Below are 27,759 nucleotides of genomic sequence, written 5' to 3' on the forward strand. Positions count from 1 at the left end.
GCCATGAATGAACAAGCAGTGTTTGGTAGAGTCTCATAAATAGCTTTTGTTCATTCATGGAAAATACAGTAATTATAAACACGCTACTTTAATAACTGTATTTAATTAATGGAAGGTTAGTAAATGATGTGTGGAGGAAAGGTTAAAATTTACTAGCGACTGTTGCCATATAGCTCTTAATTGAATTAAGCGCATATTAAACTGGGCCTCTTCCCGTACCCAAGAGGAACAAGTGTATAGCATTGAAATTTATGGAGTCTAACTAAATTTCAGAAAGCTGTAGTGTAAAGGCAGTACCAAAATGCTCTGTGGCCAAAGTCCAGATTATTTTGTATATGTAAGAAGTCCATGGCAGTGTTGGTATAAAAAATTAGGGAATATGTTGTTTGCTTAAGGAATTTAACGTATATACAACAATTATTTTAAGTCATTTCTCAAATGGTACCATTTAAAACAAAATGGTCGTACATTCACAATTTTAGCCTTATTTTAGGGCCATTAGTTCTTTTTATAGCTTTTCTCTGGGAGAATGGGTTGTCCTGTGTGTATTTTCTTTTTGTATATAAAAAGGTATATAGACACACTGTAAAAAGTTTGTCTTGTAACTAGCTGCCTGGGACTCTTTCTCTTATTACTTGTAAATATAGACCAAAATTTTCCCTTCCCCTAGATGTATCTATCAATCAAAACAAGATATTCTGAAGAAAAAAGTAAAGGAAAACAGCAATAGTCTGTTTCTTCAGCAGAAATGGGACATGCCCAGCAATGTGTCATTTACAAGAAAGAGGAAAAATAATCCTCAGAGAAGGTTTGCAACAAAGTTAAATCAAGGCAGGACCTGCCAAGTCCTGGGTAGTGTATGTTTGCGTCCCATTTATTTTATGGAGCCTGGTTTCATGTTTGCATTGGTTGTCCTCAGCACAGGGTAAGGCATGCTGGAAAGTCGCGTGCACATGCGTAGTGAAGGTTGGCTCATTTTGCAAAGGAGAAAATTATGGAGAAGTTGCTGCAGAGTTTGCTGGAAGCTCTGGATAAACTTGAAGGTTTTACTTGCTGGAGTAATTTTCTTTAACTTTTGGGATGAATTCTTCTAGTGGAGTTCTTAACATATTTTGAGGGCTAGAAGAAAACACTTTAAAGGAATCTTATGTTTTATTAATATGTATATGTTCCCACTGTGTTCATGTGCCTTCTTTCTGCAATGTCCTCCAGATGTTGTTGTAGCTTTGCAGGCACTTCACTTGCAATCAGCATGAGCTTTATCAGCACAGCAAACCAGGGTTTGGTTTTTTTTTTTTTTTTTTTTTTTTGCCCCCGCTCTCCCCCCCACACACTTGGGAAATGCGAATCGTGCACTTGGGAAAAAGCAATTTGTGTCAACCAAACTGGTCAGTAGTCCCACCCAAAAAAACCTGAGTGCGACTTTGCAGAGAAGGAGCAACTTCTTTCTGTCACCTACAGATCCACAACATCCAGGCTCAAAGTCTTGTCAGAGATATTGGATAACTGAATCCCCAAATGTGGGCAGTTTGTGCTTGAATAGTTTCTTTTTCTCCTATTGCATAGGTTGCATTATCAAAAATAGTCTAAGGAGGCCATCAGAACAACGCTGGGGTGCTGGATATTTGGGGTGTTCCTGGTGCTGGATATTTACTTTACCATTTGACCAAGCCCTCAATTAGGGCACTTTGTCAGAATAACAGTTTTCCCTCAAAATAGATGAAATCTGTTTAAAGTTAAAAAGGCAAATGTTGTGCAGAATTTGTTTCCCATTTTTGTTAGAAACATTTTGCTAGTTTTACACAAAAGGAGGGCACGCTAGGGTGCACTGTTTCCTTCTGCTGCTTACATACAAAAATGTAACCATAGAAGGATTTTTTTAAATGAAATAATTAACAGGGGGCTATGTAAAAGCCTCTAATGAATGTCAGGTTTCTAGAAAGCCAGGCAGCTTGTGAAAGGACCAGACTTTTAAGAGATTCAGTTATCTGTCAGAATATTTTAAATGCGTGAAGTATCAACAAGAAAGAATAAGGTAACGAACACAAAAAAGTGATTTACAGTAATATGCAGAGATATTTATCGGGGTTGGAGGTTTGAAAAAAAAAATCAAGAAGTGGAGGAAGTGTTTATAGACAGCTGCTGAAAAAGAGTAAGAAAACAGAATGTAAAAACTTCTGCGCCGGGCTCAAACCAGCTCTCGGTCTTTGTGCTGTCTGTGCCCGCACAGGGCCACCAGTCCTGACGCTGCTGGTGCGAGGGTGAAGTGTGAACTTCCAGCTCCCACGAAAGCTCTGCTAGTTCACACAGCATTTTTATGCCTTGATGTTAGGGTACCTGCTATGCAAGCAAATCCCTGTGCAGGATCGAGGTACTAGTTTTGTGGATGAAACTGCTTCCTTTTAAAAGTTAGTGCTGAGGCTTGGGAGCCAGTATGGGATCCAGTATCACGCTCTTCTGTGTTGTTTTGTGTTGTAGGTGAGCATTTTGCCCCCCCCCCCTTTTTTTTTTCTCTTCCCCCTGGAAGAAATGCATCTGGCTAGAACTAGTGCAAGTTAAAACTGATAAATCTTGCTTGTGTGGTAAAGTTAGTCTCTATGGACTTTTGAGTTAATAACATTACTACCCCACAAACTGATGTGGTTGAACATAAGTTGCTTCAAAGAAATCCTTCAGGTGTCACTGCTTGTTAACCTACAACATTTGGGTTAAACAGCAGGGAAAAAGAAAGGTGGATTAGCTTTGATGTCTGATACTGTTAGGAGCGCATTGCTCTTTCCTGCTTCAGAGAGCTTCTCACAGCTGTTGAGAGAAGTACTTAGCCCCCAAATGCAAGACTTCTATCCCCCAGGGCCGGTGGAGAAGAGGTTGTGAATAATTTGACTTGAAGTCAAGGTGGTGCTCGGTGGAGCAGGAAATTAGGAGTGCTATTTTTAAATGCTGAAGAACTTATTAAAAAGCAGTAATAGTTTTCATTAGACAAAGAGCTTTGAGTTTGGGAGGCTTGTGATTTGAGGTAGCATCGTTCATCAAGTAAGTGTTCTTTCAAGAGTGCCAAGTAAATCTGTCTTTCTGGAAGTGTTGGTGACTATCAGAAGAATTAAGTAGGGGATGTGAATCTTAGTGACATGAATCTTGGCATGCCAAGCAAGTCTCTGTGAATTGGCAGCTGGTGTTGCCACACATTAGCGTTTAGACTAAAACAAAAAAGACAAACTTATCTAATGTGAGAATAAAGCTATCATAGGAATTCTGCCCAGTCTGTGCTTTTTGTTCCTGGCTCTCCTTTGCTCTGTTCCTGTGGGTTTCTAAGAATCCTGAAGATGAGCAAGGCACCAACTCCAGTAGTCCCTTCTCTACTAAGACAGGGTAGAAAATGGCACGTGGACACAGGCTTGCAGCAGAGGAGACATTAAAGAACAGAATTCCATAACCATAAGGGTGGGAGTCACTGGAAGAAGCTACCTAGAGAGGCTGGAGAATCTGCATCAGAGGAGATTTTTAAAGAATCATTATGGAGAAAACTGCAGGGATATTCTAGGTCTATTTGGTCCTATTTCAGAGCAGGCGGATGGACTAGATGGCTGTCGAGGTACTTTCTAAAATAGGTTAGTATGGTTTCCCTGACATAAAAGGAGTCGTCAACATTTGATGGCAGTTGTACTAGTTTAAAATTGAGAAAACAGAAGTCTTGTCTCCTTCACCCTTGCCCAAGACAGAAAAGCATGTTAATATAAAGAATATTTGACATTAAAAAATTATGTACAGCCAAAGCAGAATAAGGTCCAGATCCCCATGGCTGCAAAAAGTCGCTTTGATTTTTTTCCAGACCTTTGGGTTTCTTAGCAGCGAGTTCTCTGCCTAAGGGCTTTTTAGAGAATGGCAAGTCTAAAGCTGGCAGGTCTTGCGATTCATTTCATATTTTTCCGCTGAACATAAGTGCAGGATAATTCCTTGGAAGAAGTGTAGTAATCATGATAACACATATGCAGGTCCACTAAAGCGCCCTGATCCCGAACAGGTTGTAAGCTTCAAAAGGTAACTGTTTTCCATGTTGTTAAAATAGCTTTTATTGTTCTTTAACTTTGTAAGACTTTAATAGTTCCATAGAATGTAAACAAAAGATTAATATTTGAGGCTTCAGGAAGATTTTTCTATTTCTTAATGACCAAGATATCTCTTCTCTTCAAAATAAGAGTAGATTTTGAGGTAGTCATACTCTTTGGTACCTGTTTGCACGGATCAGTAAATGGGAGATTTTTTTGTGCTGGTCAGTCACTCTTTTTCAAGGAATGGTGTATAAATATAAGTAAAACTAATGAAGCTCTTTTTTTTCCCCCACTGATTATTCAATGGAAAGCTGATTAGCAAGACCTTGAAACCTGATATTCCCAGCTCTTCATAGCAGTATATGAAACCTGGTTTTAATCAGACAATAAAAATTAGAGGTGACTTGAGAGCCGCTATAATGTTTTTGGAGGGGAAATTCAGGCTCAGGCACACAGTGGAGTTTGCATCGTATAGCAATTACCACACATCAGCTGAGCCATGATAACTGTGGCTCAGTGACTGCCTCCAGCAACCTAAGACAGGTCTAAAGCAATCCGTTGGAGTGGTGCTGTCCTGTTCACTACCGGTGTGTGTTTCTGCCCCTTCCCATTTGCAAGCACTAATGCTTGTGTGACCTGGTCTCGAACGTGCCTGGCGCTGTGGGCTCACCAGCCCTGCTTCCATGCAGAGCGGTGGAAAAGGACTCGCCTCAGACAAACTACCTTCTGCTTCCTTGGTATGAGGCTATGGTACATCCACAGAGCTGCAGCAAGGCGCTTGGGAAGCCATGACACCCTGGCTGTGGCTCTGAATTTTTGGTAGTTACAATGTCATATTTTCCATTTCCAATTGCTTGCCACCCTCATGACAAAGAATGTTCTGTATAGTTGCCGAGCTAAGGAAAATCATGCTTCCCAGCGTTGGACGAGGTTTTCTTCTAGTCTAGTGACTTGCAAAATATGTCTGAAGCTGCCTGTGGGTTTTGGAACCCATCGCTTTAAAGTGAGGGGTTTGGGGTGCTAAATACCCTTCCAAGGGTGTTGAAAATCCTGCCTTAAGCCTTTCAAGAGGCTGTCGTGATTCAGACTTGTGGCTCTTTTCAGGCATTGCTCCAGGTTTAATAAAGCATGTTACAGTGTTTGGAACAGGGTGGGTTTTGACTCTTGCCTTGGTAATCTGACCACAGCATCCAGAAGTAAGGGTGGTGGGAAGAGAGAGTGGGGAGCAGAGAAACGGTCAAGAAACCAGTGTCTGGTGTGTGCGGGTGGGAAGCTGGGAATTGTTTCCTGAAGGAAGAAAGCAAATTGCACACTGGTGACTGCTCTGAGGGCACAGTCGTGCTCTCGGTTCGCTGCGTGCTGGTTGGAAAGGGCAGCCTGGCTGGAGTGCTGCCTGCTCGCTCAGATAAATCTCTGCTCTCTTCAGCCTTTACCGCGCTAGGCGTGAAGATTAGCATTTTAGGTCACGCTCCCAAGGTGTTTGAAACAGGGGCAGGTCAGTGCCCGTTCACTTGATCTTCATTAAGGTGCATTTGGACGATATTGCCTAGCTGCGCCTGAGCTGCTTTGGGCTGTGACCAAGCTTTTCTCCCTTGCTTAGTCTTCGTTATTGGTCTATTCTGCATGCGGAGCCTGGCACGAGGGGTCGGAGACTCTGAAGTGCGTCGATTCCCCCACACAGAGCTGGGCCTGGGGGTGATAAAGCTATGTCGGACATGTGCTGGAGTTAAAGTGCTGCCCTACGCGCAAGCTGTCGCGTCCCACCTCTCCGTTCTTGGTTTTCCTGCAGGAATGCTGTTGGGACAAAGCAGGGAGGGGGAAAATCGGGAAGGGGAGGAAAAGGAGAGGCAGCCCTAAAGGGCCGTGCAGCCTGTCCCAGCAGGATCCTGTCGGATGCGAGCAGCTCCTGCCGTGTCCGTGTGGGCTGCAAAGGGGGGTTGGAGTTGGATCTTGTGTTTTGGGGGCCTTCGTGATGATGGCGATGGATTTGACTCGGAAATGAGCCGCCAGGTCCCGGTAAGAGGACAGAAGTGGTGCAGAGGTGTAGCGAGGCCTTCCTGGGCACGGCCCGTGAACGCGGGTGCCCGCCTTGGTCGCCGACACTCGCAGCCGTCCGCAGCGTCCCTCAGGTTTTGGGTCCCTGAGGTGGCGGCCAGCAGGTTTGGATGGGGCGCGAGGGAGGCCTCTGTCCCGCCAGCTGCTGCGGGAATCGGCTCCCCGGTGTTTGGGATCAGACGTGTGCAGGTACCGGACCCGTGTGCGTGTGTGAGCTTGGCGTCCCAGTTCCTCATGTCCAGGGCCACCAGGGAGGCCAGGCGGGAGCGACAGGAGTCGGGGATGGACACGAGCTGCCATGCAGGTGGGGCCGAGGCCTGGCCAGGAGGCCCTGGGGGTGGCAGGGCCCCTCGGACAGGAAGGCTGGAACAACCCCCTGAGCAGCGTCTCCGCCGCTCCTTCGCTCTGCACAGATCCTGCTCCCTGGAAGAGGCCTGGGCTGTAAGGCGGGGGGAAAGTGTGTGATCTTAAAATTACGAACTGCGACATAATGTATCTGGGCAACCTTATTTTTGGAGTCTCCCCCCCCCCCCCAAGTGTTGTACTTCTGCTGTGGAAGCCTGTCCACTTTATTTTTATCCCTCTCATATGACAATCCAGAAAGCTCGCTTGTGTCCTCATTTTTTTTTCTCCTTTTGGTGAAGTAAAATTAATTTTTTATGAAAGCTGAACAGTTTTTAAAATGCAAATGTACAAATACAGCATTGCAATGCAGGGGGAGGAGGGAAGTCCTGAGCAACCAGCCGGCCCCCAGGAGGCCTTGGCGGGGCTGGGGGGCTGGAAACCCTGGGCACAACCAGCACAGATGCAACACCAGCTAGTGTCCCCCCCTGCCTTTCCCCCCCCCCCTTTTCTTTCTTTTTTTGAATTTAAAATATTGTTAATGGGTATATTAAACATATTCAAAGAAAGTTAGTCTAAAATGTCTCTTGGCAGACTGTAGCTTCAAGAAATCCTAATTTAATTCTCCTTCCTTTCTTATTGGATTTCTGCTGCTGCTTGTACACCCAGATTTTTTGTAGAGCTGGTGAGCGATTTTCTATCAATGTATTTTTTTTTTTCCAGTGAGGAACACAGATTTCATAAAATAGCTATTCCTCATAGGGAGCCCTGCAGTGGGAATTCATGTGAGGTGCTGCTGTTCACTACAGGCAAAACTTTTTATTTTGAGATTTCTCAATACAGTTCTTGGGAACTTTCAGATCTGCGAAGTACATGTGTTTAATATTTTCATCTTAATTTGCTGTGAATATGTGTCTTTAAAATACTAGGATTTCCCAGTGGATGAAAATTCTGGTTTTTGACTAACTCTGCTTGATTGCATTTTTAGGGTTTTTCATGTTGAGACTGGGCATCTGGCTTCAGTTTTTCCTTTCTGAGAAAAGCACTGGGACATTTAAATAATTCAAGGAAGAAATTACATGTGCTCTGCAAACAGATGTCAAAAAATGAAAGAAGCTAAAAATCTAGGCCTCCAAAGTCACTTCCATGTATTTCCCTTCAAAGAATGCATTTTTAATTACTTTTTAGGAACAAAGTGCCATGCTAACATATACATACTTGCCCAAGGTTTTGTCATGAGACAGGACAAAGAAGATGAGACTGAAGTTGCAAACTATTGAGCTGTAATGTGCCAAATGTATGTTATGATACCTCATCAACTTGCCTTATAAAGCCCAGAGTTATAAGACTCTTAGTGTTGCAGTTTTCCAGCCAGTATGAAGACAAACAGAATATGCTTCTATGGGTGAAGATTTTTTTTTAAACGCTGTGGTTGAAATTGGTTACTTGTCAATCCTGTGTGCTTTTGTGCTGTGCTTTGCAGCACCTGAGGTTTCAGATGAGCTCTCCTGGCTGTGGTAAAAATAAATAAATAATAAAAAAAACATGATTTAAAAGAGAGTTCCCTTTTCCAGGTAGGAAGAGCATCATTCTAACTGTACTTTGTGTTTTGCGATCTCATTGAGCATGTTTTCCTGAGTTCATCGTTACGGGGGTGAGGTTTTGATTCTGGCTCGTCTCTGCCGCCCTGCGTGCAGCAGACCCGCAGGATAGCTCCTGCCTTCTGCAGCCCATCCGGGGAAGCGGCTGTTATGATCCCTCATTGATGAAGCTTTTTATCTAAAGCCAGAATTGAAGCATGTTAGCAATTTCCTGCCTAACACAACCCCCCAACATACTATCATGGGAAAACTTTGAGAGTGTCTTACCTGGACTTACCTGTAATCAAAATAAGAGTAAAATAATTCTACAAAATGGAAAGGTGGAAGTCAGTCCACATTGGCCTTTGCATTGCCAAGGGCTGTTTGTATGCAGTGCCTTCCCCGTACTGTGAAGGCTTGGGTATCATTTAAATTATCAGTCAAAATATGAAGTGTCTAGAGCATATGAATGGTACTAGTATATGAAGTACAATAATCCGAAGGTAGTCTTGCATATCTTCATAGAATTAACAAAAGAAAAGTAGCTGAAGAAAGGCAGAGAAGGACCATATCCTTCCAGCTGCCAGTATGAGCGCATTCACTCTGGCTCAGCATGAGCCTGATGATAAAGCTCCCGTTGCCACATGGTTTCTTGGTGCCACTATGTCATTAATTTGACTTTGAATTTGACCTGAGGCAAGGAAGTGTTACAGTCCTGCTTTAACGCCTGGGTGGAGCCGTGACAGAGAGACTGATTTCCCTCCACTGCAGGTTTCCTTTGGGCATCTGGCAGAAGAGGGAGCTGTGCTGGATCTCCGGAGCACTCCAGCTTCTTTCTCCTTTGGGAGATCCCTCCACGTATCAGGCGGGCACTGAGTTTATGAAAATGTTTGAAGGTGACCGGACAATCCAGTGAGGAGCAAAGGTTGCTAGGCGCTCAGGATGGTGACCTTCCAGCCACACCTCCAAAGGTGGGTCAGAGTCAGTGGAAGCAAATTGTCTCCTGCCACCCGCTGTTATCACCATGCAGATGATTTTCTTAGTTTATCACTTGACCTTTTTTCATAGAGGAGGGGGTTGCTTAGGTTTTATGTGGTCTTTTTAAGGTTCTGTGTGACACCCTGCTCCTTCTTTCCCTGCCCACCCTTCCTAGCAGTACCACATTTGAGGAAAGAAACAACAACAAAAAAAGAGCGCTATTTAATCAGGTCCATATTTCTTGCACAGAGCCTGCCAGAACAGAATAACATGGGGCTTGCAAAGCAGGGAAGGGTGCACCAGCGCTGTCCAGAGCAACACTTAGTCACGCTTTGGCTTTCCTTGCTGCTGGATTGTCAGCACGTGCTTCCAGGTCCTCAAGAGCTTTCCTGCTTGGAAAGAACAGCTCTTTCTACAGTTTCCAGAGCCATAGTGTCTTCTGTTCTCTCTGTCATTTTTCTTGTTGGCACAGGGTCTCCTCTGCCTGGGGGCTGCTCATAATGAAATGTTAATCATCATAGCACAAAAAATTATCTCTCTGCTTAGACACACATGCAGTAATATGGCTATCAAATTTTCCTCTCTGGCAGGATCTTGCTATCTTGCATAGTAACGCAGCTTGAGTTGCTGTTTCTGGAGATGTTTTTGAAGTTAAAAGTGTTTAAGAAAAGCTTTTTCAGATATGAAGAGGGGGAATGGATTGTTTTCTGTGCTGAAATACATATTTAGTATTGAATAAACACTGAACAGAGTTTGGGAATATTTTGATGACAATATGTATCTGTATTAGTTCCTGATCCTTTACTTACTTCTAAGCATGTGGAAAGACAGATGGATTTCGATAGGTCTACTGATATGAGCAAGGTTACATAGCCACTTAAGTGTCTGAGGAATTAGAAGTTTAGTTTTCAATATCTGAATTTTTGTGCGCTGGCTTTTTTCTTACAAATTAAATACACATTTTTGTTTCTTAATAGTCGAGTCCAGTGTTGCAGTAGCATGCTTCCCCCCACCCCAGTTTGGTAGCAGGTTTTAGGGGAGCATAGGGGTATGTGGTGGTTCTGTTTTGTGTCCCTTTCTCTTAATGGCTATATCCTTTGATGAAGGACAATTATCACAATGGCTTAGGTGGGGTAGTTGGCTTGTTGCCTTTCTTAAATCTTTGTCATGTCTCAGAAAGCCTGTATGACTTATTTTTAAATATGATCTGCTGTTACATACATCTGCACAGCATTATACATGAAAGTGCATATGAAGTTTCTGTAACTCCAGTGTATGGTTAATATAACAGTACTACATAGCATAGTAAAAATTGTATGTGTGTTTGCTCCGGATCAACTTGCTCTTCTGTTCTTTCTGCCCAGTAAGAACATTGGCTCAAAAACTTGAATATTTAAAATGCCCAAAGGCAAGACTTTGCTTTCCAGGCTTTGCTCCTTGTCTTTGCAGAGATGATGACTGCATAAAAACACGTGATTAGGTAAAGCATTGAATGACTATTTATAGACCATACCATTTATTTATGTATTTTTAATTGTAATTTTAATTCAGCACTGAAGTATTTTAAAACATCAAAGGGAGGCATGAAAACTACCATGACAATGATTTCTGTACTTGAAATATCTGCCCTAGACCATGAGAAGCTTTAGCGAGATCATACGTAGCCAGTCAGAGTGAATGGGTGAAATATGTGGTGATAACAGCAGTCGCTGATGGGCAACGTCATGTAACCATCTATCCAATGTGTTCTGCGTTGTGGCATCTGGTTGCGTTAAGTTTGTATGGAGGCTTCCAGGAGACAAGCACCTCCTGAAGTTATCCTGAGAGCATGTGCTGTACTGGTTGGGTGTAGGTCCTGTAGTCCTGGCATAAAATACCTAGTAGTTATCAAAAGCATGGGCAAAACTAACTTTTGAACAACCTAAACTTGCTTTTTCTCTAGCCTGCGCTTCTCCTCCCCCATTTTTTTCCTTAACAGGTTTAAGTCTGCCAAAAAAAATCTGTCATGAGGAATTGGACCAAAGGCCGCAATGTTTTACCCTGTCCAGCTACTGCTGGAACTGGAGGACTGTCCTGGGTTTTTGTTGTGTTAAACCTCAGAGGCAGCCACAAAATTTGGCAGCCTCCAAAAGCAAGATCATACATTGCCCTGGGAAGGTCAGAGTAGCCTGGTCTGTTCTCACGCAAGCTTTCCTGGTGCGCACTGTTTACGCCCTCGGTTTTTTTACTGCAGTCGAATGCAGTGTGTTTGTTCTCGGTGACTGCGCATCGGTTCGAAGGCCAGCGGTCCGCAGCAGAGGTGCCAGTGGCGCGGCACGTGGGTGGACCTGGAGCAGCTCACGGCGAGGGGCAGGCACAGGGATCCGCACCGGCCTGGGAACGGAGGCACCAGCTCCCGGATTCCCCCTCGAAGTCAGCAGCCGAGAGCTGGCTGTGGGAGGAAACAGCTCTCAGCCTCCAGCGAGTTTCTACCAGCAGGGTTAACCATCAGTTTGGGAGAGAAAAATGCAGGCTGGCATGCACGCCTTGGGAGGCTGCTGATCCTCGCTGCAGTTCAGCTGGAGGTTAAGAGGACCAAGGCAGGAATGACAGGGTTACGTTGTGGCTTGTGTCCTTGAGGTTATAGATGAGCCCTCCTTGCCTCAAAAAGCTCTGCATTGACTTTGGGAGCTGGAGCAGGAGCTAGACTAAAGCTGCAGAGTGCCAAGACTGCCCCTGCAGCGGTGGAAATCATGCTGTGCATCTCAAGTGCACTGTGCGGGTTGGGGGTAGTTGAAGGTACCTCCTGGTTTCACTGATGTACATACTGAGATTCTGGTAGGTAGCTGGCTTCAGGCTGGCTCTTGCTTGTAGATAAGGGCTGCGTGGAGGGAAGCTGAGTTGTGCACACAACGTGTTGAAGTGTTTTGCACAACAAAATTCACCCTCTGTGGGAGAATGAGTGAAGTGCAACACGATAGCATTGGAGACAAATGCATTTATTGCCCCCAGTTAGTTCTGATAGCAGTTTACATCTCTCCCACCAACTATCTGAACACCCTTAAGTTTAAAGGACATGCAGTTTACTGGTAAGGAAGATACATCATTGATGATGAGCAGGTGAGCAGTGTTATGAGATCTGATAGAGTTGAGATAAGGATCTTTGAAAGTCCCTCTTTAAAGCTCAGCTTGGCACAATTGCTTGGAATTGCTTACAGTAGGTTAGTAATTATTTCCAAAGTTCAGATTAGAGTTATTTAATAGATTTTGGAAACACTGGTATGGAAATCTGCTTTGTTAAATCTGGTAATAATTTTGCTGGTCTTAACAATTCTGAGTTCAAAGATAATAGAAAACAGCTTCTTTTTTCTTTCTTTCATTTTTTTTCAATGTGGCCTTTCCAGTAACATAGCGAAATCACATCAGTGCATCTTCCAACTGTATTCAGTGTGCAGGTTTTTGAGCTGTATGTGTTTGTGGTGTTTATCAAAAACTAATTAAAAAATTTTGTTAGGCACATTTACTCTTTTAATAGAGAGTGACAGTATTGGAACATGAGATATTTGTGGTTTGTTTGTAATTTTGGATTCATGATTCCTGCAGACAATGTGGTCCAAAGTTAACATGTTATTTGCATTTTCTTGTTTTATGAATAATTATTGCAGAGGTCTTTCCCACAGGAAGGTCTTGAGAAAAGTGGAACCATTTAAAATAATTGCACATGTACAGAACTTTTTTTGTCTCTTATTTTATGTAAATCTTTTTTTTTTTTTTTTAGAAAGAACCAGTGTGCAGTAAATTCCTATAGGAGTGCTTAAAATGTCATATAGAAGCCCAGTCCTTTTCTTTAGAATGTCTTGAATATGTGGAATTTGGTTTTGTGGCTATTGAGTTGTAGATAAATGCTTATTTCAAGATCATATGTGAGCAGTTGACATTAATGAGGGTTTTTGAAAACCTGGTCATTTATTTAGGTGCCTAAATATAGACTTAAACTCTGACTCTATTATTTTTCTGTATGTAGTTTTGGCTAGCTCTCTGTGCATGTGTGTGCAAGAGAGCTATGCTATTTTAAAACTTGGTAAGGGGATGTTTCTAAGAATCTGCTTATTTAAAATTAGATTTCTGTTGTGGTTACACAACTGTAAAGTAAACCCAAAAAAGCATCACTGACTTTAATTATGTTACCCCAGGTTTATGCTTCTATAAATGATGTCAGAAACTAATTCTGAATATTCTGAAAATTCACAGTAGTGCTTCCCAGAACTAGCTCTAAGCTGTTCAGCAAGTGGAATAGATCCAAGTAATGATTAGGCCTGTTGGCGTATAGAGGCTGCTGAACAACTGCAGAATTGTATGGGTGTCATTCTTCAAGAAAGTCTTCAAATATATCTCTTTCCTCATTCAGTGGACTTGGAATAACTTGTTTTCTTAAGCTTTTGTTGTTTTGCTACAAAATTGAGTAGTTTTAAGAGGGCCATAGATATTTATTTTTTTAATATCCAACTACTATAGAAGTTTGCTTTGGTACAGACTGGAACATAAGAACATGTGAGAATTAAGCTGCTTCATTCTGGTTTAGATGAATGCAGAGAGACAAGCTTATGTTCCTTCAATACTCAAATAAGTTAAGTGTAAAAGAATCTTGGAACAGTTTAAGGAGTCATTTAGAGATTGCAAAGCTTTTCCATTGTTCCACCTGATCTGGGCTCGGAGAAGCGGCTGGCTGGTGGAGGCATTGTGTAAAAAGGGGAAGACTAAAGAAAATAATATGACCATGCTAAAGGTCTTCTGTATCAGTGTCATAAAAAGTTTTGGATTTGCTCCTCTCATTAATAATGGATAGCAAGACTGATACTTCCTCCCCTGCCCTCTCCTTTTTTAACTCATTTGAATGATTTTGGAAAATATGGTTAGAGCTAGGCACTCTCTCTAGTTTTAGAAGCTTGCTGTGTTTGCCCCTGGATCTCCTCTAACACCGCAGCAGTTTTGCCAGGTTGAAAAGTACCCTCTGAAGATTCTTTCCCAAGAGGAGCAGATCAAACAATTAAACAATTGTTGTTTAATGCAGAAGAGACCTAAACCCATGAAACTGCCTCATCCCAGGCCCTGGCTCAGAGTCCTCTCACCATGTACAACACAACTGGACTCGTTTTTTTCTGGTTTCAGGCCAGGGAGCTGCCCGAATGATTGCCTCAGACCAAAAGGCATCACATGTGCAGTTTCCAGTGGGGCACCAGCTGCTTTAATGTAGGCAACGCTGCAGCAGTATGCAGCAAGAGAAGGGCTAGTCCTGTCTTACCTTAGCGTGGTAGCCAGAGGCTTTGGGCAGCACTACGCTTCAAAGTATTACTGTTATCCTCTGGCAAGCTACAATTTTTTTTTTTCAGCATCCATGTACGCATATTTTGGTAAAACCTTGTTATGTTCCTAGCCAGGTGGAACTACTTTCCAGGATAGTATGAACCCTGAATTTTGGTGTAATTTCACTGGTCCAGTAGCAATATAGATGCTGCATTAGCTGTGTCTGTGCAAACACGCGGTTGCAGTCCCGCAGTGTGCATAGTTTGCTTATGGAAACTCTCATGCCTAGGCTCTGTATAACATTGCGGTAAGAACTTGGGGAGCCCTCCAAGTAGTCCTTGGGTAGTGTGGGGGGTGGAAAGAAGTCTGGAGAGCAGCGATGTGGAGTTGTATGGACATATAAAGAGAAAGAAGGTAATGGATGACTTGGGGGCTCTGCGAGGAACAAGCTGCTTCTGCCAAGGGGCAGTGGGGGGATTTGTAAGAACTGAGGCTGCTTCTCCTGAATGCTGCTGCTACAGAGGACGTACTTGATGTCCTTTGAGGTCACGCTGGTGATCAAAGCCTCTAAAGACTTTACAGTGGTGTTAAAGCAATCGTTCCTGGGCTGAGAGTGATCTGGCGTTGCAGGGCTCTGCTGTGCTATCAGCGCGTGCTCGGAGCACGTCTTGGTTTAGCGTCTGTCCTTGGGGCTGCAGCAGCCTCAGCATGCAACTCCCAAACTTGTTGTATCCAAGAAGCCCATGGCCACAGCTCCTCCATCCCAGATTCACTTCATTATATGAAATTACCATCTCCCACTCCACGATTTGTAGCCAGTCACTGAATACGTAGAGCAGCTGGTGACTTTCACTCCCGCGTGCTGGCATTTCGCTATTCCCGCACTCAGCAGTGCTGCAGCTGCCCAGGCTCTGGGAACGCGGGAGACCCGAGAGCCTGTCCTCCTCGGAGACGGGCACAGCTCTGCTGAGCTGGTCATGTTTTTGACAGCAAGATTGCAGAGGGACTGAGCCCTGGGGCTAAAAAGAGTAAATTACAGGATGGGCCATGGCGAACTGTGGGATTTTAAAACAATGGCACAGAGAGAAGATTAGGGGCTCGGAGAGAAGGAATTACGGGAGCCTTGCTCCAGTTCCTGTGGCCCTGGGGAGGTGGCCGCTCGCCCCGACTACCCTGCACGCAGCAGAGTAGCACAGGCAGCAGCAGGACTGTGGTAAAAAGGAAAGAAAGTTGCTTGTTCTCATGCAATGTGTCTTTTGCCAGGATTGGTGCTTAGTGTGAGGACCTGGTGTCCAGAGGTTGCCATGCTTTGGCCCAGCAGCAGTCCCGGCAGCTGCCTGTAGGCACATACCGTACTTATAAAATTTTCTAGTGAAATTTTGACTGTCAGAAGACTTAACATGAGGCTCTATAGGATGCATGCGGTAGCCGTGTTGTAGCTCTGTTCCCTTTCTATAAAAACAGGGTCAATAGCATTTTCTTAACTAAATATTTTACTAATTGCCACTTGCTTGCAAACTATGAAAGCACCTGGCAAATAAATACCTATGATGGGGAGCTGTGTGCACACTACTGTACTGGTGGTGAGGTTTTCAAAACAAATCCAAATATATGGCTAGATTTTTACTAACTGTTCTACCCACTTCAAGGTGTAATGTTTCCTGCACAAGTTTTGCATTTTTTTTAATTCTGCTTTTACACTTGCCTAGTTGACTGTCCTCTTTTCAAACTGTTCTTTGTTTTCAGAGCTTGCTCGGGCTGATCCTATAAACATCCTGGCAATTGCAAGGGTTGATTTAGGAAGTCTCAATGTTTGCACAGGTCTTTTGATTTAGTCAACATAAATACTGGAAAATCAAAGCCGTGAAGAATGCAATGTTGGGAATATTTTTGCAAGAGCTGATAGGATGTTCGCCACTGCCTTTGTTCCGCTGTGCTTTTATTAGATTTTTTTCCGTCTCTGATTTCTCAGATTAATTACATGTTTTATGGTAGGATTCATCTGATCACATTCACATATCTCTGTTTGAGTTAGCCACACATTTTTCAGGCAATGGAGCAGAAAATGCAGTTGGAAGGTGTGATGCATCTTGTCCAAGAGTGTATATGTACAACAGGCCAGATGAACCACTTCCTGGGTGATCCCATTTCTCTCTGGCCAGAAAGGGAGCCCACGATGACTAGCTCAAGTAAAGATTCAGTGGATGTTAGGAAAGAATTTTTTCATGTCCCTATATTCCTGTTTGTTCCTTGTGGTAGGTCAAGCCTGAGGCTGTGGTCTGCCTGCCCTGTAAATCCAGTTTCAGGTCTCCTAGAGCTGGATTAAAAGCACTGAGGCCACACGATGTAAAGTGCTGACTGCTATAAAACTCACTGTGTCAGTTCAAATTTGTTCAAAATCTCTTAAAGCCTGCCAGTGTAAGATTTAAATTTTTATGCCAGGTCAAGTATCAGTAGTCTTCCTACGGCTGGCATAAAGCTGACCCTGTAGATGTGCGCTCAGGCTAATTCAGCAGAAATACAACCATGTGCCCATGTCTGATTCGTACCACTGGGTAATCCAGAATGACACAGGTTTGGTACTGCCAGTGGTGTGATTCAGACCTTGGACTGCTGCAGCAAAACTCTCCTTCAGCAGTAGTATGTCTTTCAGTGAAACATCTCAATCCAGTTCTTAGGTGTTTCTTTCCCCCCCCCCCCCCCCCGCTATTTTCTTTGCTATTAGTTGCTAACTGAGAAGTAGAAGAAATGAAAGCTCCGCTTGAATAGAAATTAGTAAATGAACATCTTTTGCTGGTAGGGGATTTATTTCTCTGGTGCTCAAATGCACGGATGAGTTTAAGAAAACAAGAGCCGATGCCTTCATGTATATATAAAAGATTAATGGTATCTGTCAGACATAACCTTGAAAGCAATTATAAAGTGGTATCACTTAGGGGATAAAAGGAATTTTTAAAATAACTATATATATGTTTTTCTGAAAGTTTGGGCTAGGCTAGAAATGCCTGAGGGATTATTCTGGAGAACTGTGTGTTAGCCATTCACACAAATCACTTTTTAAAAATCAGTAATGGGGCATTTTAATGACCCTCTTTATTTCTTTTTCCACCTATGAGAAAGTGATTATTGGGAGCTTTTTACATCTCTCTTTTGCGGATGGTGATCTAGGAGGGAAAAGCTCAGCTTGTTGGAAAAGAAAGAGAAGTTGTGTGTATATCATGAATATCCATATAAGAAAATATTATTATTGTTCTTCCATATACAACCATTACAGATGACCCTTCCTTAAGAAAGCCTTAAAAAAAAAAAAGAAAAAGCAATCCCTCTTTACCTCCATCACCTATGTTTAACTCATATTAATGTCTTGAACTGGAAGAGTAGAGATTAAGAAAGAAGTGTTACTTCTGGATTCATAACTAAAGGCTTTCACTGGGAAAGGGAGAACAGGGCATCCAGTTTGTTTATGTGGGTGGCATTTCAGCCTTTGAGAGCATCTCTTATGTGAGAGTGGTGGGTGAAACAAGGGAAGATAAAGGCTGACTTTTCTGCCTGTAAATACTCCAGGGATGAAGGTGAGAAGAGCTGATAAACACCAAGAAGAGCAGAGAGCTATATAAGCTAAATGTCTGAGGGTATGAACTGATTATGAGGATGCTGTGGCTGGAATGTAGACCACTTCCAACCATGACAGCAGTGATGTGCTGGGACAGCTTTCCAGCAGAATAACAGGTGTGTAAAACCTCATTACTCTACGTTTGAATCTGATGATTGGGTAGCAGGTGGCAGAGGCGCCCGTGACAGCAGGGCACTGGGCTTGGCGATGCCCAGTGAGTTCCCTGTGGTCCGGGAGGGACCAGACTCATCGGGTGCTGGCGGTACCTCGTCGGGAAGGGACATGTGCCTCATGGTTGGCTGCACTGGCAGGTGCAAGGAGGTGAGTGTGCACTGTGCTGGCATTGCTCGGTGAGGAGGTCTCCTTCAGCATCTTTCTGATCCTCTGAGAGCATCTGACCCAAAAGCTTCATCTTTCTGGGAAAGAGGGGCGCTGCCCCCATGGTGTGTTGGCTGTCTGTGCAGCCAGTGGGCTTCTGCAGGGGAGGAGTGTAAATCTGTGCCCCCCTCTCCCCTGTATCTTTCCAGTTGAGAAGTTCTTAGGCTGCAGACGTCTTAGCTGCAAAATCTTTGTTTGCTTTATCCTTTAAAGTGCTAGCTAAAAATCTTATGGACCACACTTAGACCCAGGTAGGCTGTAAGATTAAATCACTGGCCAGGGAGTGGGATCCAGAGAGATCTACAGCAATTAGGACAAAATCTCTTTGGTAGAGGTTGCTCCTGTCCCCAGGAGCAGGGACTTCTGTCCCCCAGGGCTGTCCATTCCTAGCCCTGACCTGGCTTACTCTAGGCAAGTGTCAATGCTAGGAGTGAAGGCAGTTTTTTTTTTTTAATATGTAAAACTTTTATTGTTTGTGAGGCTTTAAGCAGTTTGGCAGATCCGTCACCTACAGAAGTAAGCAAGGTGTTTGTAACTCCAGTAAATTCTCTCTTGTGGGTCTTGGGTCTATTTCTGTAGAAGTCAAGAGCAAAAATCAATTTTATCTTAGTGTTGAGTTTGCTGTTTTTATCAGGCAGATCTATTTTTTTCCCTCGAAGAGAAATTTGCCACCTTTCTATTTTTTCCTCTTGTCAGTATTGGACAGTCTGAGCTGTTATTCTCACCAGCTTAAATGTGTTCAATTTAGACACCAAACGCGACTTTACAGGGAATGGAGCAGAGTTTTTGTTGAATTTTTCCCTGAGGCCTCCCTGCACAGTGGTGTGCTGCATGTTTCATCTGGAAGGAGTATTTCCTATTTATGGCTGTCAGAGTCTTTTTTCTGAAGCCAAAAAGGTTTTGTTTGAGCAAATCAAATCCCTTGAAAGTACGGTATAATTATCTACACGATTATCTTAAGTGTCTATCACGGCTCTGCAGTGAGCTCAGGGGCGTAGACAGGCAACCCACAGCGTCTCAACTTGTGGGTTTTCCCTACGGGGAGGAGGATAGCGTTTTGGAAGCTGCCTGTGGAGCTGCTGGAGCCAAAAGCGTGAGCTGCTTTCATGGACCCAGGTTGGGGAGGTTGGAGATGGTAGCAACGCTTTTGCTCTGGGGATAGCGTGCAAGAGCAGCCTGTAACGTGTCCACCCAATGTCAAAACTGTCCAGCTTGGAGTAAAACTCCTCAAATCATTAGGCCGAAAAGGTCATCCGGTCTGATCACCTCTAGAGCTTGAATAAATTTGAACCTTGTGTGGTTTCAGAAGCTCTGCTGATGTTTCCCTCCGAAGCAATTGTATAGGTGTCGCTATAATAACTCGCTGGATGTTTTCTGCTATGTGAATAATTTGATCCAACTATTCCACAGAACGATAGAAAATGATGCTGAAAGCTAAAAAATATAAATGGGACTGAAATGGGTGGATCTAGTCTGTCCCATAGCCCAAGGACAGGTTTGACTTGAGTTGTTGTTCTTGACAGATATTTGTCGAATGGAGACCCCAGTCACCCTAGACAGTGTCCTTCAGTGTTTCAGTATTCTTTACCTGTTTTAGTTTACCTAACAGCTAACCTAAAGCTGCCCTGATGTAACTTGTATCCATTGCTGCACCATGGGCAAGTGGGACAGACTTTTCTTCTGGCTCTTTTCCTCTTCATTATTGTGGGGTATTTTTAGGTAGTTGAGGACCTTTAGCAGGTGTTCTCACACCTCACCCGCAATGCTTTTTCCGTTTTAGACTAGCCGGGCCTAATTTCTTGAGTATTTCCTAACAAGTCACATTTTCTAGCTTGGTAATCATCTTGGTGCTCTACTCAGATTGAGCCGTTTTCCAGCTGAGACATTCCCACACTGAGACAGGCTACAGGAGTACTTCACACACCTAACAGGCTTCATTTCTTTTTACACATCCCAGGACAATAACCTTTTTTTCACTACAATAGCCAGACTCTATTGATGTGCATGATGCGCTGTAAATCCTGCATCTTTTCACAAAGATTTTCTACCTAGCCAATCCTATGTGTGCATGATTTCCTTTAGAAGTACTTTGCATTTGTCCTTACTGAACTTTATCCTAATTTTTAGATAACTTTTTTATTTTGCCGAGATCATTTTGGATTCTAATCCTGTCTTCCAGTGCATCTGTAGTAACTCCCAGCTTCATATCATCTGCAAATTTAGTAAGTGTGCTCTGTTCCAGCGTCCAGGTCACTAATGAATATGCTGAACAGAACCAGACTATATAGATCCAGCAGAGCTCCACTCAGACTCTCCTTCTGTTTTCACAGCATACCATTAATAACTACTCCCTGGGTATGGCTTTATAGTAGCGTCATTTAATCATGTTTCCCTAGTTTGTTTATGAGAAAGTTGTATGAGATGGTGTCAAACGCTATAATAAGGCCCAGGTAAATGACATCTAACAACTTCTCTATTATGAAAATAAATTAATTTGGTTTGATACGATTTTTTTTTCTTGTCATTTCTGTGTCTACTGCTGCTTACGTTTTTGTTATCTTCCAGGTACTTGCAAACTGTTTCTTTGATTGCTTGTTTTAGAGTTTTTTTCAGAGAATTCAGGCTAGACTGACTGCTCTAGCATCCCTTTGCTACTTTTCTTTTTACCCTTGAAGAGAGGCAATGCATTTGTCTTTCCCTGGCTTCTGGCACCTTACCTGCCTGCGTTCTCACTGATAACCGTGAGGCGTTCTGAGATTGCTTCGGCCTGCTCTGTAGGTAATTTAAAAGGTGATTTGTCACACCCTGCTGATCTGGAGACGTCTGACTTGGATAGAGTCCTGATCCCACTGTAGAATGGGGAGAGAAAAGGATAGTGTACCTTTGTAGTGGTAATGGGTCGTAGTATTAACTGTACTAATCCCCTGTGCATAGTAGGCAATTTTAACAAAGCCCAAGCAAAAATCAAACAGACTTTGCCTCTTTTGCTGTCACTTCTCAATAACTTTCCCTCTGAGCAATGCTTTTCCTAACTGTCATATTAGTATTAATATACATATAAAGGGTAACAAGAAATATTTTTTTATCTTCTGCAAGTTTTATTTCATTTTTGTGCTTTTATGTTTCTAATATTTTTGCCTGTGTATTCACTCTGTTCTTTAACTTATGCTCAGTAACCTTTTGGTGTGCTTTCTTCTCGTCTTTGAGATAAATGAAAAGCTCATGATGTTGCCAAGTCTTCTGATCCTTCTGCATTGAGATGTTTTTGTGCTTGTGCCTTTTGAGCACAACATATTGTTTCCTTGAAAAACTACAGTTCTCCTTGATTTCTTTTTCCTTTAAACTTTACTTCATGAAATCCTACCTAGCAGTTTTCTGTACATACTGAGGTCAGGCGTTTCTATTTTGCTGTTCCCAAGCCTTTGCATATGGAAGATTCCGTCATTCCCAGTCACTCCTACGTGACTTTCCTTCCACCTTCTTCCCCCAACAAGTTCTTCTCTTGTGGGTACAGTCAGGTCTGGAAGCACTTTGCCACTAATGGTTATTTGACCCATCAGTTATATGAGAATATTGTTCCTATGGCACAAGGACTCTCTCTCTTGAATTGCTTTCCTTTCTAGCAGGTATCTGATGCTTACACTCTCCCATTACCATCAAGCAGCCTGATCCATTTAATCTTCTTGGTTTGGGGATTTACTGTGCCCTCACCACCCCTTTCCTCCTACTTTTGCCCATGTTTTTTCCTCTTATTATTAACCAAAGAATTTAACAGATCTACCTCCCTCTGTGTTCTGGACCTCAAAGCAAACATACACATCAGCCCTTCATATACAAAGTGATGCCGTCTCTGTTTTCTCTGCCAGTCTTTTCTGAATAAGCTATACCTTTTTTATTTGTATTCCAGTGTTACGTCTTATTCCAACAGCTGCCAGTTATGCCAATTAAAAACAAATCATTTGACTTATATTAAACCTGAGATCTTAATTAAGACCTAAGTCCTATGTTAAAAGTAATCTACTCGCCAATGTCGCATTAGACATCTAAGATATTCAAAAGATTTAATCCCATTTCCCAGTCCTTCTGTGACTTCATTACCACTGCTGCTTTTAGAGCTGTGTCCAGGCTGCTTCTGTGTTTGTGCTTTATTTATTTTATTTATTTATTTATTTATTGTCCCCTCTATATACTACTCTGAGCCTAAACCTCTCACTAAGCAATGGGCCAATTTCTCCCTTTGTTCAGCCACTTGTGGAACATAATCCTTCTGCTGAAGATGCCAGAGCCCTCTTGGGGCAACATCTGTAATCCTGATGTCTTCTCTCTCTCCCTGCCTGAGCTTCCTTGGGGTCATTCTTGTCTGTCTAGTTAGTGCCACGCAGCCAGGGAGGTGGGGAAACCTTGGCAGCATTTCTGGGACACTCTGGATTTGGCTTTGGGACAGCAGTGTCTTGTGAGAGTCTCTGTTAATATCCCTGCTCTCAGGGTCAGGGACTGCTGCTACAGGCTGCTCTGCCCAACCTGAGTCCTGCATCCTCCTTATGGTGCAGCAATAAATTGGAGACACGTAGTCTGCAGACTCTAAGCAGTAGCCTTCTTTTACCTTCCTAGAGCATAGCTTGCTGAGCAGCATATGCTGCGAAGAAAATTACTCCCAAAAAGAAACCAAGCAACCAGACTTGACTCATTGCAGGGTTTTTCCTTGTTTCTTTGGGATAGATCCCCATGATCCTTGAAGAACCCCCTTCTCATGCTCTTGTTTGCTAACCCCCAGCTCTTGCAGCTTCCTGGCCTACCTATATGCAGCTCCCTGCTTGAATTTTCTAGAAATTGGGAAACTCACCTGCTCAGCTCTCAACATCCATGGGGAAAGGGTGACCATGTTCTGTAGATGCAAGGAGCATCCAGAGGCACAAAACAGCTCATGGATGGCTTCTAGAGGTCACTTAGGAGCTCTGGGTGTCTGGCCAAGGCAGGGTGTATGTACAACTGAGTGGTTCTGGGGCAGGAGGCTGCTGGGGGCTCCCCTTTGCTACATTGGCACAGGAAAAAAGCCATTTCCAGGTTTGTCTGTGAAGGCAGAGGGATGGGGAAAGGGGCTAGCCACCAAGTCACATGTGGGTTGTGGCAGTCTTAAGAGAAAAGGCAGCAGCTGTGGGAAGAAGGACGTGCTGAAGATAGCTCATAAGGGCTGGTTTGGGAACAGACTTGCAGCTTAACAGCTAATTTTACTGAGTCACTGACAGCACAGTGCTGTCAGTGCTTTACTTGCAGGGTAGGTTTAAGCTGCTATAATCCACCACTACCAATAAGAGAAGAGACCCCCCCAGTGTTTTTTTTACCCCTTCATGTTTGCTACTACCCTTTCCCTTGACCCATCCCTCATGCTAGCTGATGGGGAACCAGATCAGGGGGCTGATGCAGATTAAAATAAACCAAGCCCAAAAACACCCTCATGGAAGAGGGCAGAGCCACCTTCTTCAGCAGCAATGTCAGCCAGCTTCAGTTGACAGTGAAACTACAGTGTTAAGACATGCCTCTTCAGCCTTTCTCTGAGCAGAAAGGGGCAGATGATGTTCAGCTGTCTGTCGGGGACTGCTCTGTGTTGGCGTTGGGTGCAGAGCTGTGGCATTTGTGGTTGCACAGTTCATAAATTTTGTCTTCACTAGGGAGGTCGGGAGCTAATAGTGACCTTTTATTCCCTTGCTGAAGAAGGGCAAGTGGTGCCCTCAAGTGGTAGACAGCAGAAGGAAACGGGCTTTGGCTGTGAAAGTCCAGGTCCTGAGCTCCTGCCTGCAGTCCTGATTTACGGGTGTTGGTTTATGTTGGTGGCATTGCTAACTGTGCGGTCTTCTCCTTTCAGGGCAAGCTGGTGCAGCTGACAGTGGTAGGAAGAAGACGTCACTCCTGGTGGAGTGTGGGGTCCCGATGGCATATGCAACTGGACAGCTGTAAAAGCCACCGGAGAAGCTCACTGCTGCTTCCTTCCGCTGACCTCTCTGCAGGACTTGTTCCAGTGCACTCATAAAAGACGGCCTGCCTCAGCTGTGCTTTGCCAAGCAGCACTGTTAGCGGAGCCCAACTGCTGTAAGATTAGATGGGTCAGAGGCTTATTTTCAGTTTTGATCCTGCCTCCAGTGTGGTCTTGGGGGAAGCAGAAGGCTGCCCAGACCCTGGCAGGTGGGTTAGCAAAGGCTTGCGGAGCAGATGCTGGAAGCGGCTCTTCCCATGACGTGGTGCGCGGGTGGCCACGATGCCCATCACCCAGGAGAACGCGGGGCTCTTCCTCCCCCTCTTGTGCCAGTGGCTGCAGAACAGCCTGCGGGAGGAGGTGGAGGGTCCTGAGCAGAGCCTGTGTCGTTCAGCCATCCAGAAGCTGAGAGAGTACATCCAGCTGAACTTCTCTGTGGACGAGAGTAAACTGCAGCAAGGTGGTTCCAGTACTTTAGACATGGAGATCTGCACGGCTTACTTAGCCCAGGAGATGAGAAAAACTGAGGTTCTCGGTTTGAGTTTTGGGAACATCCCTGCTTTGGGAGACTATGGAGAGAAACGGCGGGGCGGAAAAAAGAGAAAGGGTCATAAAGGTCCAGTGCTTGACGTTGGATGTATCTGGGTGACGGACTTGAAGAAAAACAGCCCAGCAGGGAAGTGTGGGAGAGTGCGACTGAAAGATGAGGTCCTTTCTCTGAACGGACAGTTGATGGTTGGTGTGGATGTCAGTGGGGCAAGGTAAGGACAACAGCTGCCGATCTGCTGTGTGTAATGACCCATGGAGTAGGTTGTGGGTGATCATGCTTTGTGAGAGCAGGGGTTTTGACCTCTGGTTTGCCAGTCCCCAAGAGATCTGGGGGTTCTTTCTTGTGGGTCTGCAGAAAATATGAAAGCAAATCAATAATTAGCAGGCCTACATTTGCTGCCCGCACATTCACTGGAAAATTTTGAGGGGTCATTGTGTCAAAAAATACCACCTCAGAAGCAGCAGAGAGTCTTCACTAAAACAGGATTCTTTCTCGGTTTTGATAAGATTTTTCTTTTAGTAAAATGAACACAGACTTAGCACTGCAAGATTTTTTGGCGGTGTATCTTATTTTTGTTGAATCATTTTGGTTGAGGGAAGCTTTCTTGACAGCTAAATGTTGTCTGAGACTTTTTCAAAGCAAGACACTTTTGTGTTTTCCAGGTTGAAACAACTTCATGTTAACAAATTCCCTTTGATTTTATTTCATTTTGCTCTTTTCCCTGTTTTGCTGTCTCCTGTCCCAGAAAATCTGAAGCCTTTAAGAGTTCAAATCAGAAATGAATGTACTTGTAACAATGTAAATTATTCTCTTCCCCCGTCCCCCCCCCGCCTACTGTATAATTGGTTACTGACCCAGCTTTGCTCTTTGTGGGCCGGGAAACATGCTCACAATTCACTTTGCAAAGGCAAAAATCTTTCTCTGATAAAGATGAGGATGAAAATGTTAGTTCATGCTTGAGGTTGCAATGTACTTGAGGGCATAAAATTCCCACCCTCTTGCTGAAGGGTGCAATTTAGGGATGGACAGTTTTGGAAACAAAGCACTAGTTGAATGGGTCTTCTGTACAAGAAAACTCTTAGTGGCTTGATCTGTAGCCTGAATAGTCCAGCATACTTTGTGGGTCTCAGCAGTGGTATTTTATTCCAACAGAGAAAGTGGCCCAGCAAGTGAAATCTGCAACCGGGACAAATAACAGATTTTTAACCGAAATAAGCTGTATTTTCCCCTACTGAATATTGTGAGGAGGGAGGAAGCTGAATCTTTACGAATTTATTCAGTAAGAATATAGCATTGATAACAAGACTAATTGGTTGATTGTCTGCTGCTTGAGCTGTCAGACTTGCAAAGCCCGATGGCCTTGATTCGAGGGGGTAATGTGTGACAGTCGCAATCTGGCAGAGTGCGTGGCCTTTGCTGCCAATAGGTAGCAAGCATCCTCCACCCTGAAGCCTGGCTGTGACAGTGGTTTGGGGCAACCATTACTCCTGAGTCTGCTGTGTGCTTCTGACCTTGTAGAAGTCACCTGGCATGTCCCAATTCCCTCTCCCCCAAATTTGCCCTTGTAATACTCCATTTTGCTGCGGCTTTGTCTCTGTGCTCTGTTCTGACTGCTGGTTCTTCTGTGCAACATTTGAGCCTTATTCTGTGTTTGCACGTGAGCTTGCAAAATGGTTGGACAAAGAAGAAGCAGTAAATAACACAAGCAGTAAAAAAGCAGTGACTCCTTAATCTGTGGATGCTGGGAAAGGTGGTTGGTTAAAAAACAATCAGCTCTCCTAGATCTGCTGGGTTGACCTCTCTTGAACATCTTGTTTGAACTCAGCTTTTGCATTGCAGGTATGATAACAGGCCTCTGTAATTTCAAGCCTCTATGGGTATAAATTATGGTACTGTCACTGTAAACTCTCTGATCAGTGGCCCCCCCAAATCCGAGAATTTTTCTAGGGGAAAAAACAATTAGTATGCTGTTTGCCAGAAGTCTCTGTTCCTAAGATCCAAGGGAATCAGTTGCAGAGGCCAGCAATAATGTTATGCTGTTAATGCAAAAAGAAAGGTAATACTCAATGGAGTACAAAACGTTTGGGTATCTGTTTTTGCTATCCTATCCCTGAAGGCTTCAATTTGGGTTTGTTCCTTTCTGAAAGCTCTGTTATTAGACCACCAAGCTGTGACCGTTGCTAATGAGAACCATGTGCTCCTTTTTCCTTAGTTCAGGTATTTTTTTGCCATCATAAAGGTAGAATTCCTACAATTTGGTGGTATGGGGCCAGGGTTGTTGTTGTTAAAATCCTGATTTAGAATGTTCTATGCCCTAAATTTGGGCCTAAATTGGATATCTCTTAGTCGGAACCTGATGTATTTTCAGCATCCAAAGCTTCCTTGCCTAGCTTACTGTCAACCGCTATTTGACAAGGGCGATGTTGGTGGATGACAGTTTGGGATCTTGAGGACTCTTTCAGTTTGGAGAGTTTGGTTTTACTTCTCAGAGATCTGGCTGGTTGCCCCAACACCTATGTGCCAGCCTGCACATCTGTTTGGGTCTAGGAGGCTTTGGGTGTCCTCCTGTTTTCTCTATTGGCATTATCAAAACAGAGATGATTCTGCATACGTTTATCATCAGTTGAAACACAGTGTCAGTTTGCATTTTGGGAAAACTGTTTCAAAGCACCAACTTTCCTAAAGTATTTCTGTATTACTGCTGCAATAGCAGAGCCCTTTCCCCTTGGTTCTTTGAGGTGTCAGAGCAAGACAGCACTGAATGGAGATACTGCATAATCCTGGTTGTATTTCTGTCTGTTTGCCTGACTGCATAAATATTCATTGGCTGTGCAAGAAACAGTTCTAGGTGGACACAAAGGGGTTTTAGTGCTGTGATTTTGCGTGACATAGTTGTGCTGGAATTAGTGAAGTTAAAATTCTGCCTGTAGCTCCTGTTGGCACCAAGTTGGATTGGACAA

At 43.8% G+C, this 27,759-nt stretch overlaps 1 protein-coding gene across 4 annotated transcripts in view; it reads left to right on the top strand.

Moving 5' to 3' along the window:
- The window catches only part of LOC112982170 (PDZ domain-containing protein 2), a 210,769-nt gene that overhangs the window by 41,744 nt on the left and 141,266 nt on the right, over positions 1-27,759 (top strand). For 3 of the 4 annotated variants that reach the window (XM_064500657.1, XM_064500658.1, XM_064500659.1), the window contains exon 2: positions 24,142-25,010. In XM_064500657.1, coding sequence (XP_064356727.1) covers positions 24,532-25,010 — 479 coding nt within the window. In that variant the 5' untranslated portion in view covers positions 24,142-24,531. Of the gene's footprint in view, positions 1-8,816; positions 8,998-24,141; positions 25,011-27,759 lie in introns of those variants that run through there. The other variant, XM_026098357.2, reaches the window with a different exon arrangement.

This window comes from Dromaius novaehollandiae, chromosome W (assembly GCF_036370855.1).
Source record: "Dromaius novaehollandiae isolate bDroNov1 chromosome W, bDroNov1.hap1, whole genome shotgun sequence".
Classification (NCBI taxonomy): Eukaryota; Metazoa; Chordata; class Aves; order Casuariiformes; family Dromaiidae; genus Dromaius; species Dromaius novaehollandiae.